This window comes from Symphalangus syndactylus, chromosome 4 (assembly GCF_028878055.3).
Source record: "Symphalangus syndactylus isolate Jambi chromosome 4, NHGRI_mSymSyn1-v2.1_pri, whole genome shotgun sequence".
NCBI classification, from domain to species: Eukaryota; Metazoa; Chordata; class Mammalia; order Primates; family Hylobatidae; genus Symphalangus; species Symphalangus syndactylus.
In genome coordinates, this window is record NC_072426.2 from 43,068,748 (window position 1) to 43,089,591 (window position 20,844).

At 41.1% G+C, this 20,844-nt stretch overlaps 1 protein-coding gene and 1 pseudogene across 8 annotated transcripts in view; both read left to right on the forward strand.

Moving 5' to 3' along the window:
* The window catches only part of TET1 (tet methylcytosine dioxygenase 1), a 147,265-nt gene that overhangs the window by 120,371 nt on the left and 6,050 nt on the right, over positions 1-20,844 (forward strand). For 6 of the 8 annotated variants that reach the window (XM_055274474.2, XM_055274480.2, XM_055274479.2 and 3 more), the window contains 5 exons: positions 3,712-3,862; positions 4,218-4,304; positions 12,122-12,211; positions 13,887-14,024; positions 17,853-18,204. In XM_055274474.2, coding sequence (XP_055130449.1) covers positions 3,712-3,862; positions 4,218-4,304; positions 12,122-12,211; positions 13,887-14,024; positions 17,853-18,204 — 818 coding nt within the window. The remainder of the gene's footprint in view (positions 1-3,711; positions 3,863-4,217; positions 4,305-12,121; positions 12,212-13,886; positions 14,025-17,852; positions 18,205-20,844) is intronic. The other 2 variants (XM_055274476.2, XM_055274481.2) reach the window with 1 other exon arrangement.
* On the forward strand, positions 4,477-6,954 carry LOC129480378 (small ribosomal subunit protein eS1-like; annotated as a pseudogene).

Genomic DNA, 20,844 nt, shown 5'->3' on the forward strand with positions numbered 1-20,844 from the left:
GCCTGTGTTCCTGGCTACTTTGAAAGCTGAGGAGGGAGGATGGCTTGAGGCCAGGAGTTTGCCGTTATAGTGAGCTATGAATTTGCCAGTGCACTTGGCAGAGCATGATCAAGTCTTCCCCTCACCACCTCCCGCAAAAAAAACAGTTCATAAATACGGAAAGATGTAAGAATACTTCAGCGGAGTCTTTTTTTTTTTCTTTTTGAGACGGAGTCTCACTCTGTCGCCCAGGTTGAGTTGTGGTGGCATGATCTCAGCTCACTGCAAGCTCTGCATCCCAGGTTCATGCCATTCTCCTATCTCAGCCTCCCAAGTAGCTGGGACTACAGGTGCCTGCCACAATGCCTGGCTTTTTTTTTTTTTTTTTTTTTTTTTTTTTTGTATTTTTAGTAGAGACGGGGTTTCACCATGTTAGCCAGGATGGTCTTGATCTCCTGACCTCATGATTTGCCCACCTCAGCCGCCCAAAGTGCTGAGATTACAGGCGTGAGCCACCGTGCCCAGCCCAGTGAACTGTTTTTTTGAGACAGAGTCTCGCACTGTTGCCCGGGCTGGAGTGCAGTGGTGCAATCTTTGCTCACTGCAACCTCTGCCTCCTGGGTTCAAGCAGTTTTCCTGCCTCAGCCTCCCAAGTACCTGGGATTACCGGCGCCTGCCACCACATCCAGCTAATTTTTTTTTTTTTTGTATTTTTAGTAGAGATAAGGTTTCACTATGTTGGCCAGGCTGGTCTCAAACCTGCCTCAGCCTCCCAAAGTGCTGGGATTACAGGTGTGAGCCACCACACCCGGCCTGGTGAACTCTTATATACCCTTACTTAGATTCCACAATTGTTAACTTTATGTCACATTTGTTTATGTGCACATATAAACATGTTACTGTTGTTGACTTATTTCTTTCTTGATCATTTGAGAGCTAGATGTAGACTTTGTCTTTTTCCCTAAATAATACTTGAGTGTATTTTTCCTAAAAATGAGGATTGTTCTCTTGTATATCCCCATATAATGATCAAATTCAGGAAATTTAAATTTGATAAAATACTGTGATCTCATCTTAGTTCATATTCAAATATCATCCATTTCCCAATAATTTTCCCATGTCCATGATTCAATACATTTAGTTATTTTGTCCTTTTGCTCCCTTAATCCTTTTTGTTTTCTCAGTTTTTGTCTTTCATGACATTGAAATTTTTGAAGCGAAAAGGCTAATTCTGTAGACTGTTAATCAATTTTGGTTTATCTGTTTCTTCCTGACTCAAGTCAGGCTATGAAATACAACCTATAGCCAAAGATGCCTGAAACAAAAGAAAAAAAAATTAAAAAATGAGATATAACCTGGACTATTACACTCAGTGCAATTTGTCTCACTATTGGTGTTGTTGACTATTTAAAATAATCTGAGGATGCTCTTTTAGATCTCACAACTTATCACATTTCCTCTGTGTTTCATTTTTAAAATAATAGTACATAGTAAGTTAAACAACGTTTTTCTCTCCTTCCATGTCTTTTTCAATGATATGAATAAATTTCTTGTCTTTTCTATTTGTTTGGCAACTTTAATTTATTCAAAATGTTTTAACCATTTTCATTCCATTTGCATCTCATTTAGTGAATTTCATTGTAGTCTTTCTTTTATAAGCAATGTTAAGTTACATATCAGGCATTTTCCAGGCTTTCACAGTGAAAACATAAAAAATAGTTTTTTTCTAAATTTTTATATTATTTTCACTTTTTCAAAATATTTGGTTTCTTTATTGTTTGTATATTTTAATCATTACATAAGTACAATATATACTAAGTTGTAAGCATTATGCAATTTTATTTTATTTTTTACTTAATTATTCTTTTAATGTTATTTTTGTTCTTTCTTTCTGGTGGAATTTAAAAGCATGCAATCCTTTTTTAACTTTCATTTTAGGTTCAGGAGTGCATTTGCAGGTTTTTTATTTAGGTAAATTCATGTCACGGGTTTGTTGTACAGATTATTTCACCAGCCAACTACTAAGCTAGTATCCAATGGTTATTTTTTCTGATCCTCTCTTTCTTCCCACCCTCCATCCTCAGGTAGGCCCCAGTGTCTGTTGTTCCCCTCTTTGGGTCCATGAATTCTCATCACTTAACTCCTACTTATAAGTGAGAACATGCAATATTTCATCTTTTGTTCCTGTGTTAGTTTGCTAAGGATAGTGGCCTTCAGCTTTATTCATGTTCCCACAAAAGACACGATTTTGTTCTTTTCTATGGCTGCATCCTATTCTGTGGTGTATGTGTACCACATTTTCTTTATCTAATCTGTCATTGATGGGCATTTAGGTTGATTATATGTCTTTGGTATTGTGAATAGCACTGCAGTGAACAGTCACATGCATGTGTCTTTATGGTAGAATGATTTATATTCCTTTGGGTATATACCCAGTAATGGGATTGGAAGAGCATACAGTTTTATAACTACAAGAAGAATATATGGTACTTTCATTGTCATTCTTACCATATAGTTTAGTTTAAGGCTTTAGAAATGCCCTAGAAGTTATACACTCAAGATTTAATTAAATGAAACCGGTTTTCTGCTCCATTTTTTTCTATTATGCACTTTTTAAAGTTTTTAAAATTCAGAAACTGTTTTGTTTTTGTTTTTGTTTTTCGAGATGGAGTCTTGCTCTGTTGCCCAAGCTGGAGTGCCATGGCACTATCTCAGCTCACTGCAACCTCCGCCTCCTTGGTTCAAGCAATTCTCCTGCCACTATGCCAGGCTATTTTTTGTACTTTCAGTAGAGATGGGGTTTCCCCATGTTGGTCAGGGTGGTCTTGAACTCCTGACCTCATGATCCGCCCACCTTGGCCTCCCAAGGTGCTGGGATTACAGTCGTGAGCCACTGCACCTGGCCAAGAAACTGTTTTTATATAAAATATATATTGTTTTTCAATCCTCAGAAAATTATATCAGTCTCATTTTAGATATAAAGCAGCTGAATTCCAAAGAGGTAATACAATGTTCTAATTTGCATTTGTGATATGGAACAAATCCAAGATTTAAAACCCAGATTTAAAAACAAGGTTCTGCCCAGGCTCAGTGCCTCACACCTGTAATTGCAGCACTTTGGGAGGGTAGATAATTGAGGTCAGGAGTTTGAGACCAGCCTGGCCAACCTGGTGAAACCTGTCTCTGCTAAAAATAAAAAAATTAGCCGGGTGTGGTGGCGCACACCTGTAATCCCAGCTACTCAGGAGGCTGAAGCAGCAGAATCGATTGAACTTGGGAAGCGGAGGTTGTAGTGAACCGAGATTGTGCCACTGCAATCTACCCTTGGTGACAGGGCTACACCCCATCTCAAAAAAAAAAAAAAAAAGAAAAACCCAGGTTATTTATTTCCCTATCTCAGACATCTCCAAATCAAACAATACTGTAGGTATTTTAGATTTGTATAGTTTATTCCCATTTATTTGGATTTACAATCATGACCAAATATTTTTGCTAAAAATTTGGTTATAATAAAGTATAGTTAGCCCTGGTCCCGTAGTCAGATTTCTTGAAAAAACAAAAGTTAGCTTTTTATTGTTAACATTAAACTACTTTAAATAAGTAATATAATAGATAAGTGTTATAACCGGTTCTTTAGCCATCCATCCTTCTAAAGCTATATAAACCTGAAATGTTCTCTTGAGGTATTGTAATGCTTCATCAATTCACTCTCTTGTAATTACAATCTTACAGTCGTACCTGTACATGTCAAGGAATTGATCCAGAGACTTGTGGAGCTTCATTCTCTTTTGGCTGTTCATGGAGTATGTACTTTAATGGCTGTAAGTTTGGTAGAAGCCCAAGCCCCAGAAGATTTAGAATTGATCCAAGCTCTCCCTTACATGTAAGTGTCCTTTTTTATTCAAATAATTTATATTTGAATTACACATTGAATATGTAAGTGCATTCCTTTAACATTTTTTGAAACACTATAAAAACTAAATATTGAAAAGTAATAATCAAATAGTAAAATTATATTTCTATTATATAAGTAAATAAATTAATTAAGACTCTAAATAAATTAGGTAAAGACTTTAGCTATCACCCCAAATTCCAATTGTCCCTGGCTTCCTCCTCCTGCTCTACTACCCCACCCCAGCAAAATCATCATTAAAAGAACCTAGAATTTTATACTCAGCCAAAATAGGAAAAACCCATTTGCCAAAATTTCAAAGACTCAGAAAGTTTACTACCCACAGACCTACTATGAAAGAATTACTAAAGGACGTAATCCAGAAAGAAGATATATGAAACCGGAACGAATCAGTCCGGGACACGAGGCCATGGTGAGCAAAGAAATTAGTCGAATTTGGTGTTAAGTTAAATAAGTTCAATACTTATATATTATATTAAATTAAAATAACCTATAAGTATAACTCCACACCTTTATCAGCTCTTGGGTGGGTAGGCAGTGGGAGGGGGTGGGGCACCAATAGGAACTAAGTATTCTAATGTGTTATGCTTTCTTTGTTTGTGTAGTGAGGATTTATATATTGATTAACTATAAGATCGATATCTTTTAATCTTTGAGCAGTGACCAAGAATAAAAAACATTTTATATTACAAGCCACTATACACATACGTAGACATAAGAAAATAATTAGACCTATCTGAAAACAATACTTACCTTTCTTACATGTAACAGCAGTAACATTAAAATATTTAAAAAGTTAATATCAATGTAGTTATTCTAAGAGTCTATGATACATCATTTTTTATCAGATTTCTTTCTTTTTTTTTTTCTTTTTTTTTTTTTGAGACAGAGTTTCGCTCTTGTTGCCCAGGCTGGAGTGCAAAGGTGTGATCTCGGCTGACTGCAACCTCCACTTCCTAGGTTCAAGCAGTTCTCCTGCCTTATCCTCCCAAATAGCTGAGATTACAGGCATGCACCACCATCATGCCCAGCTAATGTAGTATTTTTAGTAGAGATGAGGTTTCACCATGTTGGCCAGGCTAGTCTCGAACTCTGGATCTCAGGTGAGATCTGTAGTCCCAGCTACTAAGGAGGCTGAGGTGGGAGGTTAGCTTGAGACAACCAGCTAGGTTTTCTTTCTAAATATTATATGATAAAAGTATCTGTCCCTTTTTGGCTCTCTGAGCTGCACCATAGTGGTTGGCAAGAATAAGCCCCTTATGAAAGGCAGCACAAAGGGAGCCAAGAAGAAAGTGCTTGATCCATTTTCTAAGAAAGATTGGTATTATGTGAAAGCATCTGCCATGTTCAATATAAGAAATATTGGGAAGACACTAGTCACCAGGACCCAAGGAACCATAATTGAATCTGATGGCCTCAAGGGTCGTGTATTTGAAGTGAGTCTTGCTGATATGCAGAATGATAAAGTTGCATTTAGAAAATTCAGCTGATTACTGAAGATGTTCAGGGGAATAATTGCCTGATGAGATTCCATGGCATGGATCTTACCCATGACAAAATGTGTTCCATGGTCAAAAAATGGCAGGCAATGGTTGAAGCTCATGTCAATATCAAGACTACCGGTGCTTACTTGCCTCATGTGTTCTGTGTTGGTTTTACTAAAAAATGCAACAATCAGATACAGAAGACCTCTTATGCTTAGCACCAATGGTTTGGCCAAATCCGGAACAAGTTGATGGAAATCATGACCTGAGAGGTGCAGACAAATTACTTGAAAGAAGTGGTCAATAAATTGATTCCAGACAGGATTGGAAAAGACATAGAAAAAATTCTTGCCAATCTATCCTCTCCATGATGTCTTTGTTAGAAAAGTTAAAATGCTGAAGAAGCCTAGCTTTGAATTGGGGAAACTCATGCAGCTTTATGGTGAAGGTAGTCGTTCTGGAAAAGCCACTGAGGATGAAACAGGTGCTAAAGTAGAACGCACTGATGGATATGAACCACCAGTCCAAGAATCTGTTTAAAGTTCAGACTTACAATAGTGGCAAATAAAAAGTCATATTTGTGGGGGGAAAAAGTGTCTGTTAGTTTATAAATATAAAGGATCTTCAAAACATTCAAGGAAAATGCATATTATGAATAAACTATGCATGGATTTCATAATATTTTTCACCAAAATAAACTCATACTTACTTGTAACGTGCCTGAATGGGGTCTAGTTTGATGCGCTAAGAAGGATAAGATGTCAGTTTATAAACTGCCTCTATCAGAGCAACATGAATTGTGCTAAAATTGAAGCAAGAACAAACATCAAATTTCTGGTGAAGCTTGGGTGGAAGAATGATAAAATCGTTGATGCCTTATGAAAAGCTTATGGGCACTGCCCCAAAGAAATCTGCAGTTTACAAATGGATAGCTCATTTTAAGAACGGATGGGATGATTTTGAAGATGAAGGCCAAAGCGGCAAACTATCCACGTCAATTTTTTTTTTTTTTGGGGTCTGGGTCTCACTCTGTCATCCAGGCTGGAGTGCAGTGGTGTGGTCTCAGCTCACTCACTGGACCTGACCTCAGGTGATCCACCTAATTCAGCCTCTCAAAGTGCTGGGATTACAGGCATGAGACACCGTGGCCAGGCAGCTCTTTAGAAATTAAGATAAAATTGGCCCTCTCTGGCTGTTTAAGGAAAAATATTTGGCCAAAGATCAATGACAGTCCCTACTCCTTGCCAGGTGCCCAATTAATACCTAGGCTATTTTACAAAGCTATTTTGTTGTTGTTGTCTTGAGACGGAGTTTCGCTCTTATTGCCCAGGCTGGCGTGCAATGGCTGATCTCGGCTCACTGCAACCTCCACCTCCCGGGTTCAAGTGATTCACCTGCCCCAGCCTCCTGAGTAGTTGGGATTACAGGCTCCCGCCACCATGCCTGGCTAATTTTTGGTATTTTTAGTAGAGAGGGGGTTTTACCATCTTGGCCAGGCTGGTCTTGAACTCCTAACCCTGTGATCCACCCACCTCAGCCTCCCAAAGTGCTGGGATTACAGATGTGAGCCACAGCACCTGGCCTTTTGTGTGTGTGTGTGTGTGTATTTTTTTTTTTTTTTTTTTCTGAGATGGAGTCTTGCTCTGTCACCCAGGCTGGAGTGCAGTGGCGCGATCTCAGCTCACTCAAGCTCTGCCTCCTAGGTTTACGCCATTCTCCTGCCACAGCCTCCCAAGTGGCTGGGACTACAGGCGCCGACCACCACGCCCGGCTAATTTTTTGTATTTTTAGTAGAGACGGGGTTTCATCAGGATGATCTCAATCTCTTGACCTCATGATCCTCCTGCCTCAGCCTCCCAAAGTGCTAGGGTTACAGGCGTGAGCCACCGCGCCTGGCCTGGCCTTTTGTATTTTTTTTCGTAGAGATGGGATTTCATCATATTGGCCAGGCTGGTCTCGAACTCCTGACCTGAGATGATCTGCCCTCCTCCGCCTCCCAAACTGCCGGGATTTTAGACGTGAGCCACTGTGCCTGGCCCACATCAATTTTTGAGGAAAAATTAATCTTGTTTGTTCCCTAACTGAATAGATACATCAACTGGTTCAGCCTACACGATTCTTACTGAAACATTATAGTTGTGCAAGCTTCCTAGTTTTGGTGGGTTCCAAAACTGTTGTTCCCAGCACAGCTGCAGAAAAGAAGATAAATTTTAAACAAGTGGGATCAAGATCCTGAGGCATTCTTAAAATTATAACAGGAGATGGAGCATAGCTTTACCAGCATAATCCTGAAGACAAAGCATAATCAAAGCAAAGGGCAGCAAGAGGTGTAGGAAGTCCAGTCAAAACCAAAGTGGACCAGTAAAGAGCAAAATTCATGGCAACAGTTTTTTTGGGGGCATTTTCCTTGCTCACTTTTTGGAGGGCCAAACAAAAGTAATATCTGCTTATTATGAAAGTGTTTTGAGAAAGTTGGAGAAAGCTTTAGCAGAAAATAGCCCAGGAAGGCTTCACCAGAGAATCCTTCTCCACCACAAGAATGCTCCTGCTCATTCCTCTCATCAAATGGGGGCAGTTTTGCAAAAAGTATCAGTGGGAACTCATTAGGCATCCACCCTACAGTCCTGATTTAACTCCTTCTGACTTCTTTTAGTTTTCTAATCTTAAAAAAATCCGTAAAGGGCACCTATTTTTCTTCACTTAATAATGTAAAGAAACAACAACAACAACAAAACTATATTGACATGGTTAAATTCCCAAAGTGCTCCATGCTTTAGAAATGGATTAAATGTCTAGTATTGTCACTTACAAAAGTGTCTTGACCTGGATGGAACTTATGTTCAGAAATAGTGTTATTTTATTTTTTGAGACGGGGTCTCACTATGTTGCTCTGGCTGGACTCCTGGGCTCAGGGGATTCTCCTTTCTCAACTCCAAAGCTGGAATTACAGGCATGTGCCACCATGCCTGACAATTTTTTTTTTTTTTTTAATTGAGACAGGGTTTCGGTCTTGCCGAGGCTGGAGTGCAATGGCGTGATCTCGGCTCACCACAACTCCTGCCTCAGCCTCCCAAGTAGCTGGGATTGTAGGCATGCGCCACCACGCCCAGCTAATTTTGTATTTTTAGTATAGATGGGGTTTCTCCATGTTGGCCAGACTGGTCTCAAACTCCCCACCTGAGGTGATTCGCCTGCCTTGGCCTCCCAAAGTGCTGGGATTACAGGCATGAGCCACCATTCCAGACCAGTATTTTTTATTTTTATTTATTTATTTATTTATTTATTTATTTATTATTTTATTTAATTTTTTGAGAAGGATTCTCACTCTGTCACCCAGGCAGAGTGAGGAGGGAGGCCACCCACCTCGGCCTTCCAAAGTCCTGGGATTACAGGCATGAGCTACCACGCCCAGCCAGAATCAAAGAGTTTTAAGGAGGAGAGTGACATACTTACACTTATCCTTGAATGAGCTCCCTCTAGATGCTGTTTGAACAATAGACTAAATGTAACCAAGAGTGGATTTAGCAAGAAGAGCCAACTATCTATGAGCACAATCCATGGAGGGGATAATGGTGACTTAAATTATATGGGGTGGGGGGTTCATCTTTATCATCAGGCACACTGGAAATAAGGCCAGGTTTGTAGAGGGTGGATTAGTAATTCAGTTTAGATATATTGGTATTGAGATTCCTAAGGGAAATCTACATGGGAATGTCAGGTCAATAATAGGAATCTGAAACTTAAGAAATGGTCTAAGTGGTAAGTATAGCTATGGATGAGGATATGATGGTCCTAGAGATTAGATACAGATTGTGAACAAAGGCCTGGTGTAGTGGCTTACATCTGTAATCCCAGTAATTTGGGAGGCCAAGGCAGGTGGATCACTTGAGGTCAGGAATTTGAGATCAGCCTGGCTAACATAGTGAAACTCCGTCTCTACTAAAAATACAAAAATTAGCCAGGCATGGTGGCGGGCACCTGTAGTTCTGGCTACTCAAGTGCCTGAGGCAGGAGAATTGCTTGAACCTGGGAGGCAGAGGTTGCAGTGAGCTGAGATCGCACCACTGCACCCCCCCACACACACACAAAAAGAGTGGTAGAAGGAATTAATCTTGACCACCAATAGGTAAAGATCTGATAAGTAATTCCTTCTGTATCTGACATGCATGTTCATTCTAATGAAATAATTAGAAGGTCAGAATTTTACAATGTGAATAATAAGCCTGTAATAGTTACATAATACTAATAGGGCAGGGCACAGTGGCTCACACCTGTAACCCCAACACTTTAGAAAGCTGAGGCAGGTGGATCACTTGAGGTCAGGAGTTCAAGACCAGTATGGCCAACATGGTGAAACCCCGTCTCTACTAAAAATGGAAAAAATTATCCAGGCGTGGTGGCTCATGCTTGTAATTCCAGCTACTCAGGAGGCTGAGGCAGGAGAATCGCTTGAACCCGGGAGGTGGAGGATACAGTGAGCCGAGATTGTGCCGCTGCACTCACACTCTGGCCTGGGCGACAGAGTGAAACTCTGTCTCAAAAAATAAAAAATGAAAAATAATAAAATAATACCAACAGCGAACTGTACAAGCTATGAGTTGCTTCTAGTTGTCTACTTTATTTCAGTGCTTCTACACGATAAATGAGGTAATTTGAGATGACCTGTTCCTCAGTAGGACTTGTGACTCTGTGTAGTCCATAACAGAATAAATATTATTACAAAATAGAATAAAGTGATGTGAGAATATTGAAGAATTTAAACCTAATGATGCATACAAAAAGTATAGAATCTACATGTGACTTTTCCAGTGTTCATATTAGTAGCAGTACACAACTATTAACATTTCTCTGCATTATTCCACTTATAGTAAAACATGGTTACCCAGCCCACTGGATACTTCCAGTGATTGAAGACATAAATAGAATTGTTTTAATGGGTGTTGATTAAAAAGTTTCTCCCAAATAAACATAATAACTAGTGTATGAGTTTAGCTAGCGCATGTTTTTAAAGTAGGGTCATGACTGTCCTGTTTTTTGAGACAGAGTGGGTTTTTTTTTTTTTGAGACAGCCTGTCTCCCGGGCTGGAGTGCAACGGCATGATCTCGGCTCACTGCAATCTCCACCTCCCGGATTCAATAGATTCTCCTGCCTCGGCATCCCAAATATCTGGGGCTACAGGTGCATGCCACCACACCTGGCTAATTTTTGTATTTTTAGTAGAGGCTGGGTTTCACCATGTTGGCCAGGCTGGTCTTGAACTCCTGACCTCAGGTGATCTGCCCACCTCGGCCTCCCAAAGTGCTGGGATTACAGGCATGAGCCACTGTGCCCAGCTGACTTTCCTGTTTTTTAAACTACAACGGGTAAGATAAAAGTAGTCTGATTAACAGACAAATCTATGAATGGATCCTATGATTTTTTTTGTATAATCAAGTCAATATAAATCAATAGGAAACCAAAATTATTATGAGTCACACTTTACGGTTGCTAAGATTGAGGCTTGTCAGAAACCACTAAATAATTGACTTGCTGTGTCTAAATTATTGTGTAGCTTTGGCTTTTATAATAATTTGATGCATACCAAAGGTCAATTGATTCATATAATGGTCTCCTTTCTATGTTGATGGCATCTCCTTCCACCAAATCTCACATAAGCACATGAGGCGAAAGCCTCACTCACTCTTTTTAGTCCGTGTTCTCTATACGTGTTTTTTTTTTGAGACAAGATCTGGCTCTGTCACCCAGGCTGGAGTGCAGTGGCGTGATCTCTTCTCTTGATCTGCCACTTCTGCCTCCCAGGTTCAGGCAACCTTCCCATCTCAGCTGGGACTGCAAGTATACTCCATCACGGCCAGCTAATTTTTTTTATTTCTTGGAGAGGTGTGGAGTTTCACCAAATTCCCGAGACTGGTCTCAAATTTTTGAGCTCAAGTGATCTGCCCACATCGGCCTCCCAAAATGTTGGGATTACAGGCGTTAGCCACCACGCTAATAGAGACTCTTGTGATAGTTTTCCTTTGAAAAAATCTGATGTCTCTATCAGTAGCAATCCAGATTTCTTGAGTGTTAATGGTCCTCATAGTCCTTCAAAGTCTTCTTCAATTTGTAGTTATTATGGTGTAGAAAAGAGAACTATAGACAACCACTTGCTGACTTACTTCCTTTGATCTGCACGCATTTACTAAACCTCTCAGTTATCCTGAACTTGCTGTTCCGTAGAGATCATGCATAATATTCCTGTTTCATGCTCCATAAGGACATGTACTTAATTCATAAGGACATATGGATTCCATTTGAAACAGGATCTCACAGAGTAGGTGTTTTATGTATGTACTCTTTCTTCTCCATTATAGGAACTCGTTACATTGTAACCAAGTTACTTGCCATTTCCCCTTGCCAGCGGGAACGTTGTTTTCATTTATTCCAAGTGCCCAATACTATTGAATAAATATAAAACATAGCTCTCATTTTTCACAACATGAACAGTATTGTAATTTATCTCTAACACTATTTAAATTTCTAATTAACTTAGAATTTTCATTTCAAAAGACTTCATTAAAGCATAACAATGTCTAATAGTTTAGATGGAGAAAAGAAGCATTGTGATTTTCTGTGGTAGCTATTTTATCAGGATAAGTATGAATTGTGCATTAACCACCATCAGCCATGATTTATGATTCAGTTGTACCTTAAACACACGAAGGTACGATTACAAAATAACGAATGGATTCTGTTTTCCTATAGGAAAAAAACCTTGAAGATAACTTACAGAGTTTGGCTACACGATTAGCTCCAATTTATAAGCAGTATGCTCCAGTAGCTTACCAAAATCAGGTATGTATTGGTATGAACTTTTTTTTTATTTATTAATTTGAGATGGGGTCTTGCTTTGTTGCCCAGGCAGCAGTACAGTGGTGTGATCAAAGCTTACTGCAAACTCCTAAGCTCAAGCAGTGCTCCTGCCTCACCCTCCAAAAATGCTGGGATTACAGATATGCCAGACTGTTTTATATTTTAAAAAGTCATTGTTGGCCGAGCTCGTTAGCTCATGCCTGTAATCCCAGAATTTTGGGAGGCCAAGGCAGTCGGATCACCTGAGGTCAGGAGTTCAAGAATAGCCTGGCCCACATGGTGAAACCCCGTCTCAACTAAAAATACAAAAATTAGCTGGGCGTGGTGGGTGTGCACCTGTAGTCCCAGCTAATCAAGAGGCTGAGGCAGGAGAATCACTTGAACCCAGGAGGTGGAGGTTGCATTGAGCTGAGATCATGCCACTGCACTCCAGCCTGGGTGACAGAGCAAGACTCTGTCTCAAAAAAAAAAAAAAAGTCATTGTTAATAGAAAAATTTTCAAATTTGAGCAAATATATACATACACAGCATATCTATCTATCTAACATACATGTATGTAATTGGACTTTTTATTGATCTACTCTTTTTTTTTTTTTGAGACAGAGTCTTGCTCTTGTTGCCCAGCCTGGAGTGCTGTGGCGCAATCTCAGCCTTTTGGCTCACTGCACCCTCTGCCTCCTGGCAGGTTCAAGCAATTCTCCTGCCTCAGCCTCCTGAGTAGCTGGGACTACAGGCACGCACCACCACACCCTGATAATTTTTGTATTTTTAGTAGAGATGGGGTTTCACCATGTTTCCCAGGCTACTCTCGAACTCCTGGCCACAAGTGATCTGCCCGCCTCAGCCTCCCAAACTGCTGGGATTACAGGCGTGAGCCACCCCGCCCAGCATCCACCTTTTTATTTTAAAAGGAGTTACAAATTGACTTTCAGTAATAGTTCATGAAATGTATGTATATCTTTTTGTTATGGATATTGAAAACTCTGTGTATATGATTAATGTGCTTTTATTGGTCTTTCTTTCTAATGGAATGATTGAGTCTATTTTACTTGCTTATCCATCTCCAACAAGAATTGGTATCCTCACCCTGCCTTACCTTGTAAAGTCAGTGATTTTCCTTTTACTCCATATATTGTCAAGTGCTTTATACTGAATGTTGCTTAGCTACACCTCCATGACAATAATACATTTAGTCTCAGAAATTACAAAGTGTAAATAATTAGAAACTTCGTGAGGAAATTATTATTATTATTTTTTTTATTTTTATTTTTATTTTATTTTTTTTTTTTTTTGAGACGGAGTCTTTCTCTGTCCCCCAGGCTGGAGTGCGGTGGCGCGATCTCGGCTAACCGCAACCTCCACCTCCTGGGTTCACGCCATTCTCCTGCCTCAGCCTCCCGAGTAGCTGGGACCACAGGCGCCCGCCATCACGCCCGGCTAATTTTTTTGTATTTTTTAGTAGAGACGGGGTTTCACCGTGTTAGCCAGGATGGTCTCGATCTCCTGACCTCGTGATCCACCCGCCTCGGCCTCCCAAAGTGCTGGGATTACAGGTGCGAGCCACCGCGCCCGGCCTAGGAAATTATTTTTACTCTTTACTGAAGGTAGGTGATTTCCTTCTCTCTCTTAAGATTGTGCTCCATGCTTTCTTTTCTAGGTGGAATATGAAAATGTTGCCCGAGAATGTCGGCTTGGCAGCAAGGAAGGTCGTCCCTTCTCTGGGGTCACTGCTTGCCTGGACTTCTGTGCTCACCCCCACAGGGACATTCACAACATGAATAATGGAAGCACTGTGGTATGTACCTGTGTGAATTTGTATTCTAAAAGCTCCATCACTATATGCTTAGGCTGCAGTCCTTATGTGTACTATGATGATTATTACTGTGAAAAATCTTAATTTATGTGCTATTAGAAATAAGTGTAAAAAAAAAGAAATAAATGTATAGTGCAGGTCTTCATTAAATGCATTATCTATGCACTTCTAAAAAGTAACAGGGCCAGCCTCAAACAAACATTTTATTGAAAGGCTATGTTATATATTTAATTGTGTATTTCCTGGGAGGCAGGAGTACTTTTTTTTTTTTTTTTTTTTTGAGACGGAGTCTCACTCTGTCGCCAGGCTAGAGTGTAGTGGCGTGATCTCAGCTCACTGCAACCTCTGCCTCCTGGGTTCACGCCATTCTTCTGCCTTAGCCTCCCGAGTAGCTGGGGCTACAGGCGCCCGCCACCATGCTTGGCCAATTTTTTGTATTTTTAGTAGAGATGGGATTTCACCATGTTAGCCAGGATGGTCTTGATCTCATGACCTCGTGATCTGCCCGCCTTGGCCTCGCAAAGTGCTGGGATTACAGGTGTGAGCCACCACACCCAGCCAATTTTTTAAAGTAACAATTCTCTGCTATCAAACTAGTAGGTATGAAGTTGAGCATGTTACTTGATATTTGTTTTTGCTGTCTGCACTTCAGGGTTTTTGTGAGGCAACTGTGCCAATTATCAGCAATATTTGCATTCTGGTATGCCTACTATGTTTACAGTTATGTAAATCATCACATGTCCATCGCCTGAAGTCAATTAAGAAATATGTAAATTAGGCAGAAGACCCAGTGGAAAATCTTGAAATAGTATTTTTGTCTGTTTGCTTCACCTAATTGTCTTCCTGTCATCTAGTAAAGCGAGATCAATAGAGAGCAATTGCTTTTGTTTTTCTGCTGCACCAGTTTTTTAGGTTTGCCAGATAATTCTAAAACCTTCATTAAGTCTTGGCTGCAGGATGTGCATGTTGGCTCATGTCTGTAATCCCACCTACTTAGGAGGCCAAGATAGGAGGATTGCTTGAGCCCTGGGAGTTCTAGACCAGCCTGGGCAATAAGATCCCATCTCTTCAAAATATACAATTTTAAAAAAATAATTTTTTTTTAGGTTTAGCTACAGCCTCTTACAGTGTAATTGAAAGTATATGATCAGCCGGGCGTGGTGGCTCACGCTTGTAATCCCAGCACTTTGGGAGGCCGAGGCGGGTGGATCACCAGGTCAGGAGATTGAGACCACGGTGAAATCCTGTCTCTACTAAAAATACAAAAAAATTAGCCAGGCGTGATGGCGGGCGCCTGTAGTCCCAGCTACTCGGAGAGGCTGAGGCAGGAGAATGGCGTGAACCCAGGAGGCGGAGCTTGCAGTGAGCCGAGATCACGCCACTGCACTCCAGCCTGGGCAACAGAACAAGACTCCGTCTCAAAAAAAAAAAAAAGAAAGTATATGATCAGATCAACAGGCAGTCTTTCTTCGTTGCTTGGTCAGTAGAAGAGTATTGGTGATAGATTAAGCCACAACAATCCTTTTTTTTTTTTTTTCATATCATTCCTGCATGCAAAAATGTTTTGAGACCAATGTTATTTCCAAGTGTTGAAGTTATATAAATCCAGCCTGGTAAATACTAGCCAGGCAGTGGTTCATCACCATCACTTGGCCAGGACATTTTACCTGAATTACAGAATATCTGTGATCAGGCTGAAGTCAGTTCAGAGTCAAGCTAAGTTTCAGTTTCTCTTCTCTGTGCTCTTTGACCTCCAGGGCCCGGATTACTCACTCAATGAGGGTCTTATCTGGAAATTGACATCACTCCAAATTTCCCCATCTTCAAACATGTGAACTCTTGAAATTCTACCACTACCTCTCCCTTCACCCTGTTTTACCATACTTTCTATTTTTTTTAATTTTTTTCTTTTTTTTTTATTGGTTTACTTTCTACTCCTTATTGGTTTACTTTCTAATTGTGCTCCTCATGTGAACTCCTTATGTCCTTCTTAGTCTCTCTGTGACCAATTAAATTGGTTCCAGTAAACACTTATTGATGTGACATTCTGATTTTCAGCATGACTAATATTAGTTATGAACAGATTACCACCATGACTGTTTAATATTGCAGGCTTTCGCCAGGCACCATGGCTCATGCCTGTAATCCCAGCACTTTGGGATGCCGAGGTGGAAGGATTGCTTGAACCCAGGATCTTGAGTGTAGCCTGGGCAACTTTGTGCGACCCTGTCTCTACAATTAAAAAAAAAAAAAAAAATTAGCTATGCGTGATGGTACACACCTGTATTCCCAGCTACTCAAGAGACTGAGGCAGGAGAAACACTCAAACCCAGGAGTTTGAGGCTGAAACATATATTTATATTTTAGACTTTGCTGAAAAATGGGACTATAGATATTGAAAAAAATGAAATTTTTTAACCTTTAACTTTGCTTTACCTTGGTATCTATCAAGTTCTATCATGAATCTAAAAATGCTTTGGAAATCAGATCTGTTTATTTCATTTATCTCCAGTCTTTGCTATCATTGAAAGGGTTTATAGCTCCAGGATATATGTTTTTATTATAAAATAAATAAAACATTTTATAGATTTCTGTTGGATTTTTAATATTTGAAAATTAGGCCGGGCGCGGTGGCTCACGCTTGTAATCCCAGCACTTTGGGAGGCCGAGGCAGGCGGATCACGAGGTCAGGAGATCGAGACCACGGTGAAACCCCGTCTCTACTAAAAATACAAAAAAAAAAATAGCCGGGCGCGGTGGCGGGCGCCTGTAGTCCCAGCTACTCGGAGAGGCTGAGGCAGGAGAATGGCGTGAACCCGGGAGGCGGAGCTTGCAGTGAGCCGAGATTGCGCCACTGCACTCTAGCCTGGGCGACAGAGCGAGACTCCGTCTCAAAAAAAAAAAAAAAAAAATATTTGAAAATTAATTTGGCTGGGCCCAGTGGCTCACACCTGTAATCCCAGCACTTTGTGAGGCCAAGGTGGGTAGATCACTTGAGGAAAATTAATTACAATTAAAATATTAGTTTTATAATAAAATGTTAGTTTTTAAAGCAGAATATTAATATTAGGTATCAAAAGTCAGGAATCACTATAGTGTCTATAGTTCCGTATTTTCATTTCTCTATAATAAATATAACCTCTAATGTAAGGAGGAGGGCTAAAATAGGTTGCATTTAAGATGAAAAAAGTTGGCTATTAATATTTCACATCCAAAGAAAGGCAAATTTCTTGATATTTATTGATATGGCTCCTCACTGGAATAGAGCAATAATAGAACAGAAAGAGAATATTTATCAACATAAAATTTTAAAAAATTGTTTTAATTGTTAGCATATAAGTCTTTCTAGAAAGAGAAATCAGTTATGTCCCCGCTATCCAAGGATTGTGACATTCTTGAAATATCAGAAATATGGTGCTATGTGAGCTAAAATCATATCTTCCTAATAAGTTATACTTAATATAAACACAATAAACACAGTTCATAGCCATTCCTTAATTTAGGCAATGAACTAAGATGAAATGTAACAAGAATGTTTAATATCAAAAATAGATAAGTATTTTATAACATTATATTTACTTAGAAAATTAACTATTATTCTGGTCTGCCTACAAACAACTGGGAAGTTACTATGATTGAACAGAGTTGGGTGGCTTGATATAAAATAATAATATACCATCAGCAACTAATTGAAAATAAAATGGGAATACAAATCTCTTTCCCAAAGGCAACAACACGAAGGTAGGAATAGCCACAATGAATGTGCATGACCCGTATATCTGTCCCATTTCATGTTTTTCTCCCTATCAGGTTTGTACTTTAACTCGAGAAGATAACCGCTCTTTGGGTGTTATTCCTCAAGATGAGCAGCTCCATGTGCTACCTCTTTATAAGCTTTCAGACACAGATGAGTTTGGCTCCAAGGAAGGAATGGAAGCCAAGATCAAATCTGGGGCCATCGAGGTCCTGGCACCCCGCCGCAAAAAAAGAACGTGTTTCACTCAGCCTGTTCCCCGTTCTGGAAAGAAGAGGGCTGCGATGATGACGGAGGTTCTTGCACATAAGATAAGGGCAGTGGAGAAGAAACCTATTCCCCGAATCAAGCGGAAGAATAACTCAACAACAACGAACAACAGTAAGGCTTCATCACTGCCAACCTTAGGTGAGCCCTGTGGAACCTGCTAATCTCTGCACAACTTTGATGGATAGAAGTGTTTGGACTTTGCCTTGCCTTGTTTGTTTAGAGTTAAAACTAAGACACTGAATATATTTTTACATATGCCAGAACCAAAAGTCAACAAAAAAGTGACCCATCAGTATTTCTTGGTAATTTTTTCGACTTATCTTTTTTTTTTTTTTTTTTGAGAGGGAGTCTTGCCCTGTCGCCCAGGCTGGAGTGCAGTGGCGCAATCTTGGCTCACTGCAAGCTCTGCCTTCCGGGTGCACGCCATTCTCCTGCCTCAGCCTCCTGCGTAACTGGGACCACAGGCGCCCGCCACGACGTCCGGCTAATTTTTTGTATTTTTAGTAGAGATGGAGTTTCACCGTGTTAGGCAGGATGGTCTCCATCTCCTCACCTTGTGATCTTCCCCCCTTGGCCTCCCAAAGTGCTGGGATTACAGGCGTGAGCCACCACGCCTGCCCTTTTGTTATTATTATTATTTTTTTTGAGACGGGGTCTCTCTGTCTGTCGCCCAGGCTGGAGTGCAGTGGCGCTATCTCGGCACACTGCAAGCTCTGCCTCCCGGGTTCATGACATTCTCCTGCCTCAGCCTCCCGAGTAGCTGGGACTACAGGTGCCCGCCACCATGCCTGGCTAATTTTTTGTATTTTTTAGTAGAGACGGGGTTTCACCATGTTAGCCAGGGTGGTCTTGATCTCCTGACCTCGTGATCTGCCCCCCTTGGCCTCCCAAAGTGCTGGGATTACAGGCATGAGCCACCGCGCCTGGCCTACTTATCCTTTTTTATACTTTTTTTTTTTTTTTTTGAGACAGAGTCTCGCTCTGTCGCCCGGGCTGGAGTGCAGTGGCGCAATCTCGGCTCACTGCAAGCTCCGCCTCCCGGGTTCACGCCATTCTCCTGCCTCAGCCTCCGAGTAGCTGGGACTACAGGCGCCCGCCACCGCGCCCGGCTAATTTTTTGTATTTTTTAGTAGAGACGGGGTTTCACCGTGGTCTCGATCTCCTGACCTCGTGATCCGCCCGCCTCGGCCTCCCAAAGTGCTGGGATTACAAGCGTGAGCCACCGCGCCCGGCCCCTTTTTTATACTTTAACATATTCTTTTTTTTTAATGGCATGGGGAGGGGTCTCACTTTATTGCCCAGGCTGGCTTGGAATGCCTTGGCTTAAGCAATAATCCCACCTCAGCCTCCTCCAGAGTAGCTGGAACTACAGGCACACACCACTGTGCCCAGCTAATTTTAACATGTTCTTATCATTGTTCCTGTGAATTTCCCCATCTAATTCGAAGCCCTACTCATTGTTCTTGGCATAGATAAGAGACATGGCTTTCGGGATGCCTTCCTTGGTCACCTTTACCATCAATTTAAGCAATAATTAAATAAATATTACTAAACACCACTTTCAACAGTGGTATTGTGGGTTGTCATTGTTGTTTTTGTTTTGTTTTTTTGTTGTTTTGTTTTTGTTTGTGGAGACAAGATCTAGCTCTCTTGCCCAGGCTGGAGTGCATGCAGTGGCATGATCATGGCTCACCACAGCCTCAACCTTCCAGGCTCAAGCAATCCTCCCACCTCACCCTCCCAAGTAGCTGAGACTGTAGTGTGTGTGCCACTGTGCCTAGCTAATTATTGTATTTTTTTATAGAGATGGGGTTTCACCTGTTTCCCAGGCTGATCTGGAACTCCTGAACTCAAATGGTCCTCCCAAATTGGTGTAATTACAGGCATGAGCCATCACGCCTGGCTTGATTTGTTGATTATAAAGTCTCGTTAGTTTTGGTTTTGGGTTTTGGATTTTGGGTTTTTTTTTAAAAGACAGAGTCTTGCTATGTTGCCAAAGCTGGAGTACAATGGCTATTCACAGCCACAATCATAGCATGCTGCTGCCTCAAACTCTGGGATCCCATGGGAACTTCTCTAGTAGCTAGAACTATAGGCGTGCACCACACCTGGCTCTTAATCAGCTTTTCACCTAATAGATATTTTGCGACGGAGTCTCACTCTGTCACCCAGGCTGGAGTACAGTGGCACCATCTCGGCTCACTGTAACCTCCACCTCCTTGATTCAAGCGATTCTCCTGCCTCAGCCTCCCGAGTTGCTGGGATTACAGGTGCCCACCACCACACCCAGCAAATTTTTGTATTTTTAGTTGAGACGGGGTTTCCCCATGTTGGCCAGGCTGGTCTGAAACTCCTGACCTCAAGTGATCCACCCGCCTTGGCCTCATAAAGTGGTGAGAGCCACCACGCCCGGCCGGCTTTTCAGTTCTTTTGTCACAACCTCAATTGTCTTTGATAGCTTTTTTCTTTTTCTTTTTTTTTTTTTTTTTTGAGACAGAGTCTAGCTCTGTCTCCCAGGCTGGAGTGCAGTGGCGCGATCTTGGCTCACTGCAAGTTGCACCTCCTGGGTTCACGCCATTCTCCTGCCTCAAACTCCTGAGTAGCTGGGATTACAGGCGCCCGCCACCACGCCCGCCTAATTTTTTTTTATATTTTTAGTAGAGACGGGGTTTCACCGTGTTAGCCAGTATGATTTCGATCTCCTGACCTCGTGATCTGCCCGCCTCAGCCTCCCAAAGTGCTGGGATTACAGGTGTGAGCCACCGCGCCCGGCCTACT